We start from the raw sequence: 7,646 nt of genomic DNA, 5'->3' as shown, positions 1-7,646 counted from the left end.
TACTTTGTCGGTTTTTTTAATTTAAGTGGTGATGCATTTGTGGTACTTAAGCTAGGTTGATTTTGTTTGGTTGCTTCTTGATGAAACATGCTTTTGAGTAGTCTTGCTCTTTATAAATTTTTTATATTTTCCTTTAGAAGTAAAATCTTATAATTTATAATTATTCCAAACTATGTAGCTGGAATTCTGTTTTTCAGTTTGCTCGTGTGGTCATCTTTCACATAGCACTTGTACATTTGTCTTCTTGTCTTGTTTCTATTGATGTTTTCTTGCTTATAGTGGAACCTGGTTATGTTGTGCTAGCAGCTCTTTTTCTAGTTTGGATTGTCACATTTTGTATGCAGGAAGCAAGATGTTTTTGTTTGGGTGCTTCACAACTTAAGCAGCTGAGTTTGGCGATAAACTCCCTTTTTCTTCCCCTTTGTTTTTCTCTCCTTCAAGCACAATAATTTGAAGGATACATTTTTGTTGTTTTAATTTTGTCTAATACTTGGGTTTGTGACTGAATTTCCTAGGTTTCATTTTCGAGAAGAATTATAATTCCAAGTCTTGCAAAGTGAGGGTTTGAAATTTCTATTGCAATTTTTCTTCCTTTGTCTTGCTGTCTTATTTTATTTTTGGTCATTATGTGTTGGCAACTTCAATAATGAATTCACAGCTTAATCTGGCAGTGCTTAGTATTGTTGTAGTCCACAATTTTAATCATAGTGTGTCTTGAGGGAACGCTTTTGCTTTCTCTTCTCCTGGCATTTGTGGGCTTTCTGGGAGTTACATTGGTATGCATCGTAATTTGTTAACTTGGATTGTTGCTACTTGATTTCCTTGTCCCCCAATATCTAGCAACAGAGAAGAGCTTGGCTTTCTAAGTTAGAAAGGATTTATCTTTATATTTTTGCATTCTTTGAAATATAGTTGTTTTTTCATTTGTTGTTTTGCAACTCCTGTGATTCTCTGTGCATGTTAAAATTCTATTACTTATATGTATATAGAACTGTTTTTTTTTTCTTCTGCTGTACTTGGCAGTTTAAGCAGCCAAGTTTGATTAGGTTGATAAATTCTCTTTTTCTCCTGCTTTCATCATTCTCTTTTGCAATCATGAGAACTTAAAAAACTTTTTGCTTGTTTAATTTCATTTGAAATATATAGTTCTTTCATTTGTTGTTTTGCAACTTCTGCAATTCACATGTTAAAAATCTATTCTTTGTTTGTCTACAGGAACTAGTTTTTTTTTAATTTTTTTGTGTTTGTGCTTAGCAGCTTTAATAAACTGAACTTTTCATTTGGTGATAAGCTTTATTTTCTGCCTGCTTTCATTATTCTCTCTTGCAATCATAAGAATTATAAATTTCTTGTATTGTTTTAATTCTTTTTGATACTTGTGCCTGTAAATTCTTTTCTTAGGCTTTGGTTTCCTTCACATCCATAAATTCATGTCTCACCTAGGGAGGGCTTGAAATTTCCCTTGCAATTCTTCTTGTTTCTATGTCTTCTCTTGTTTAAATTTTGGTAATTTAGTTTGAATGTGGTAATGCCTGTTGATGTTGAGGGACTGGTAGATTAACAAAGTTTTTGACCTTAATATGGTTGCCAGGGAAAATAATACAGCTTTTTTGCTTCATCCTATAACACGAGTTAGGCTTTCTAGGAATGACTTGGTGCATGGTTTCTTTTTAAGGCATTTGTTGAGGGACAGGTAGATTAAGAATGGTCCAGGTATGACTTCATTCCATTTATTTAATAGATTTGGGTGCATGGTTTATTTATTTTTTTTTAAAGGTGTTTGTTGTAGCAAGCTTTTGTAGATCAATTTTTTTTTGCTACAATTCTGTAGATCAATATGTTTCTTCTATTGGAGCATAATACATGAAGTTTCCTTTCCCTTATTGTTGGATGGCCGGTAATTATGGGTCTAAAATTTATGACTTTTTTCTAGTTCTGTAGATTTCACTTTTTGCGCATACATTGTTTAATATATTGCTCCCTCAAAAGGAATCGTTGTTCCTTGTTGCACCAAACTTCTGTAGAGATCAATTGTTGCTGAATGTGGTTCAATTTGGGGCCATTTTATGTTTGCAAGGTCATCGCTTATTTGAATGTGGTAATTTCTCTTATTGGTCTGGTGCAGGTAGATTGATGCTGATCTTGTGGTTGCCTAGGTTGAGTTCTTCAGGTTATTGGTTTGTCCTGTGATTGGCATGACTTAGGCTTTTTGTGAATCAAATTCTTTTAACTTACACACTTGGTCTTAGCATTATTATTGTAAAAAATCTGTGAATAAAATTCTTTTAATCTATGTTTTTGGTTTTTGCATTATTATTTGTAAAAATATGAATTGCGGTTCATTACAGGTGTTATAAAATATATATTGGAAAATATGTATTGTAGGTATATTTCAGGTCTATAAAATTAATTTTTTTTTTTTTTTAAAAAAAAGGACCTATACCAGCGCTTTTAAAAGCGCTGGCATAGGTCCTTTTAAATTTTACTGATTCAAGACCTATACCAGCGCTTTCAAAAGCGCTGGAATAGGTAAAACCTATGCCAGCGCTTTCAAAAGCGCTGGCATAGGCCTTCCAAAAGCGTTGGTATAGGTTATATTCACATTTTCATAAAGACTGTCCCAGCGCTTTTAAAAACGCCGGAATAGGGTTTGAAAGCGCTAGGACCTATCCCAGCGCTTTTGAAAAGCGCTGGTACAAGTCCGCACGACCCTATCCCCACATTCAAAAAGCGGCGGTCTGAAGCGCCGGGAAAAAAAACGCCGGGATAGGAATTTTGACCCTATCCCAGCGCTTTTTGGGGCTATCCCAGCGCTTTTCAAAACGCTGGGATAGCCCCGTTTTTTTGTAGTGTCCAACTAATAACTCTTGACATAATTCAAAAAGCCAACCCAGTGACCTAATCCTACCTTGTTGGGTTGAACATTTGTCAAGCCAACTCTACCCATGCCTTTCTTGGTGAGAGAAATGTTATAAACTAATAACTCTTCACATAATAACCCATTCCCCCTTTTTTTAATGAATGTTATTAGTTACTATAGACTTCTAAATCAATTTATTGATTTATTGTTTTGGTTAGAGAGTTTGGTTTAGAAAGAGCTAAGAGGTAAGAGATGTTTAGGGCTCAACTGGCACAACTTAGTATATTCAATAGAAACATGTAGGGTTCAAATCCGTCTTATATTAATTTTTTTAAAGCTTTTTTCCTCTTCAATCAACTAAAATGTCACCAATGGTCTAAATTAGTGTTATATATTACACCTACTGTGTTTCTTTATGGAGGTTATCACTTTTTAAACTTCAAAAGGGACGTTATTTGTGACGATGCATGAGAGATCAATGACACATGTTCAACTCGGGCTTAGGACAATCCACTTAAATGAAAAACTAAGGCCCTGTTTGGTACATGATCTTAAATATATGTTTTCAGTTTTTAAACAATATTACATATATTTTCACACACTTTTTCACCCACATGTATTTTCAAAAAAATTGAAAACTGTTGTTTAAATACACGTACCAAACGGGTCCTAAACTTTTCCAATGATTAAATTAATAACGGTAAAGTTTATGGATAACAAAAGGTGTGTGTGGTGTAATTTTTCATACCTCTTAAGCCCCTAAGAAAGACCATATATTTCATGCAATGTGCTTGCTTCACAATTTCGAGAACTTCCATGATTGAGGTAGTGAGACGTCTCTGAATGTTGTGGGTATGATTCATGGGAACCTATACCACGATTTAGCATAAACCTAAGTGCAGTCCATTTTCTTCCAAAGATTTAGCCCACATATTTTTTGGGCTTATGCCTCCCTCAATTAGGAAGTTGTCCATTCCTTGAGCTTATCTCATCATGATAACGCTTGTATGCTTTTCTTTTGTTTGATAATTTGATATTTACAATATGAAAGAAAATTTAAACCCTAAATATAATAGACATTTCAAGAGGTATAAGGGCTCATTTGATAACATTATTTGTATTTTTTAGAAATATGTGTGGATGAAAAAATGTGTAGAAATACGTGTAATGTTGTTTAAAAACTGAAAATTGTTGCTCAAAATCCCATACCAAACGGCTGGCCCCTAAACCCCTTAAATTAAGTGGGTTTTAATTAGTTCAACTAGTAAAATCTCTGATTGTTAAATAAGAGATTTAGGTTTCAATTTTCGTTTATATACCAAAAATCAATTGGTGTCTTGATCTGATGATAAAGTATTATTATCAAAAAGATCGAACACCATAAATTGAAACTCCTTTTTTCTACCAAAAAAAACCCACTTAAATTAAAAATCAATTGGCTAGATGAGAATATTAGGATAAACTTATTCCCAAGAATTTATAATGGTTGGAGATTTTTTTTTTTTTTTTGAGAAACAAACACACACACAAAGAGAGAGAAAGATATTCTAATACAAATGCATATCACAATTTCACTCAAGAGTCATAGTTAATGATTGGAAAATTTAAAAGTCATAACCCGTATATTAAAGTACATAATATTGTAATGATATTGTTAAAAAAATAAATGGGATTCATTTAATTTGATCAAAAAATGTAATTGCTTGTACCCTCCGTTGATTCCTCATCAAGAATGTCGAATTCTGCAGTCCTCCACCTCTTAAAATTCTGAAACGTTCGATCTAAAAGTTGACCTTTGACATTTCATTTTACACCAATAAATTATAACATTTAATAAAAATAAACATAATAAATAAATAAATAAAAAAAGGTAAACGAGATACAGTGATAGTACATTGTCATTCTCATCATCATCAATCATCAACTAGAGTAAAAAAGAAAAGAAAAAGGGTTTGTTACAGGTGTATTATTATTATTAAACAAAGTACAGAGAGAAAGGCTTTGAAATCTCTCCCATAATAGTTAGTCATAGTCACACATCCAATCCGTTCAACACGTATACGCGTGTCTGACTTCATAGGTCTGGTCCCAACCCAATTCTCCCTCCCCAAATTAACCCATTACCTAGTCCACCACGCAACCGTAACCTTAGCAAATACAACGAAGCCACTTCTCTCTCTCTCTCTCTCTCTCGCCCCCCTAACCCAACCACTCTCGCCCAACCTTAGCCCCACAACTAGTCCAAACTCCAAACCCACCTTTAACAAAAAAAAAAAAAAAAAAAAAAAAAATTTCAAAGCCCCTCTCTCTCTCTCTCTCTCTACAAAAAAAAAGGTTTTATAATGGCCTCGGAGGAAAACGACACCGTCTTCGCCGAAGAAGACTTCGATGACGACGAAGACGAATTATCAGAAGAAGAAGATGAAGAAGAATTAGACGACGACGAAAACGACGACGTTCTCCCCGATCCAGAGGACGATGACGTCATCAACTCCGCTTCTCCCTCCACGTCATCCCCTACCGTCACCGTCGCCGTCCCTTCCTCCTCCGTCTCCAACGCCATCGTCGCCGTCGAACCGCCAATTTCCACGTCAGCAATCACCACGACGGTCATAACAACCTCCGCCGCGGCAGCCGCAGCCGCTGCAACAGCAACAGCAACCACCACGCCTTCCCCGAAACGACAGCGTATCACTATCGAGCCACACCTCGAGGAGAAGAAGCCGCAGCCAATTCCTATCGACGATTCGAGGAGACTTTTTCAGAGGCTGTGGACCGATGAGGACGAGATCGAGCTTCTCCAGGGGTTTTTGGACTACACGACGTCGCGCGGCTCGACTCACCACAACGACACCGCTTTGTTCTACGATCAGATTAAGTCGAAGCTCCAGCTCGATTTCAACAAGAACCAGCTCGTCGAGAAGCTGCGTCGTTTGAAGAAGAAGTACCGAAACGTTGTCGGCAAAATCAGCACCGGCAAAGATTTCTCCTTCAAGAGCCCTCACGATCAAGCCACCTTCGAAATCTCGCGCAAGATCTGGAGCAATAGTAATATCAATAACAATTCGAATAATCGCTTCGCTGTGGTGGTGGATGATTCGGTTTTCGACGACGAAGATTCGAAAAACCCTAATTTGTTGGAGGAGAATGCGAATTACAACAATAGCGGCGAGAAGAAGCCGAATTCGTCGCGAAAAAGGTCAAGATCGCGGGTTCGGACCGAGGAGAAGGCGAATAATGGGAATGAGAATGTTGTTGGGAGTGGCGGCAGCGGTGGCAGTGGCGGCGGCGGCGGTGGCGGTGGTGGTGGTGGGAATTTGGGGGGAATGATAGAGGAAACGGTGAAGAGTTGCTTGTCGCCGCTGTTTAAGGAGTTGTTGAGCAATGCAATGGGGGGGAGTGGATTTGGAGGGAGGGGAATTGGGTTTGGAGGGATGGGAATGAATGCAATGGCGATGAACGCTATGCCGTTGAATTTCGGAGGAGGGGAGAGTGGCGGTGTGGTGGATGAGAAGTGGAGGAAACAGCAGATATTGGAGCTGGAGGTGTACTCGAAGCGGTTGGATTTGGTGCAGGATCAGATTCGGGCCGCCTTGGAGGAGTTGCGGTCGATGGGAGGGTGATTGATTGGTTGATTTGATGATTCTATTGGGGAGAAGGAATTGGATGTAAGTGGGTTGATTTTACTGTTTTTAGTTGATGAATATTTATTGGTGTTTATTGGTAGTGTAGCTGAGTTAATTGCTTTTGGATTCTTATACTTTTTTTTTTTGGTTTTTGATAGAACAGTTGTTGAATAATGATTTCTAATTGTTTAGTGTCTCCCATATTTTGTTCATAATCTTTGGATAGTTGTAGATATTAGATTGAAATGAATGAATTGGTAGCATAATGACACGGTTTTATGTTGTGTTTCCTTTTCTTTTTTCAATAGTTTTAGAGAATCTGATGCAATCTTGTGTGAATAGTTGTAACTTGAAATTAGGGGATTTTGGGATGTGGGGTTTGTTGGTTTGTTATATTTTATTGAGATGATGAAGGTTGCATTGGTTTCATTTTCAATCTGAAAGATGAGTAGCAATGATGTATTCAGGCCGTGGCTGTATTTTCATTTTTCAAAGCTGGATATAATTTCATTGATTTTTTGCTTCCCATGAGCATGAATTTTTGTTCTAAATGTTTTTGCATTAGGCAAGCTTGTTAACCTCTGTACTGTTTGAGAACCCATTCCTTTTTTATACTTTATGCCCAAATGAAGGGTTTACGTTTCATGGTTATAGGTGGGTGAAGAAAACCCAAGGGAATTATTGTTTATTCTGTGTCTAAGAGAGAGAGAGGAATGGTGGAAATGGAAACAGGATTATTCTATTACAAATGTGTGATTCTCTATGCAACGACATAGAATAATTAGACTTTTGGACACAGATTTATTTTGGTAGACGATTCTGATTATGTGACTCTGAAAGCAGATCAACCATATTTTCCTTTCCTGCACATTTAAGCACAAAGTATCTTTTCTCTGATATTATAGTTTACTGTTTGACTAAGCAAGTAACAGAAATTAGATAAAATCTGAACTAGAGCAATTTGAGTGAATGACCTAGATACGTATTTGAAAACTTGGTCTAGTTGTCTGGGTTTTATGTGGGTTGGGGAGAACTTAGGTGGATCTTACACTAGATTTGATTACCTATTTTTTATGCCCTTAATCTTTAATTCTCTCTCGCTCTCTCTCTCACCTTACTCTGATTATATGGGCAAAAACGTGAAATAAGATGTCATTTCA

The 7,646-nt window shown here is 36.8% G+C and overlaps 1 protein-coding gene across 1 annotated transcript; it reads left to right on the top strand.

Annotated features, from left to right (window-relative positions):
- The first annotated feature begins 4,911 nt into the window (after nucleotides 1-4,911).
- Nucleotides 4,912-6,765, top strand: LOC115982490 (probable transcription factor At3g04930). The gene has a single exon (XM_031105101.1). The coding sequence runs from the start codon at nucleotides 5,203-5,205 to the stop codon at nucleotides 6,481-6,483; it is 1,281 nt and encodes a 426-aa protein (XP_030960961.1). The 5' UTR covers nucleotides 4,912-5,202; the 3' UTR covers nucleotides 6,484-6,765.
- The last annotated feature ends 881 nt before the right edge of the window (nucleotides 6,766-7,646 follow it).

The sequence above is a fragment of the Quercus lobata genome, chromosome 3 (assembly GCF_001633185.2).
Source record: "Quercus lobata isolate SW786 chromosome 3, ValleyOak3.0 Primary Assembly, whole genome shotgun sequence".
In the NCBI taxonomy this organism is placed as follows: domain Eukaryota; kingdom Viridiplantae; phylum Streptophyta; class Magnoliopsida; order Fagales; family Fagaceae; genus Quercus; species Quercus lobata.
This window is presented reverse-complemented; position numbering and strand designations above follow the sequence as displayed.

Excerpts from the sequence above, each read along its gene's own strand:
- LOC115982490 (XM_031105101.1), top strand. The coding sequence starts at position 5,203 with ATGGCCTCGGAGGAAAACGACACCGTCTTCGCCGAAGAAGACTTCGAT.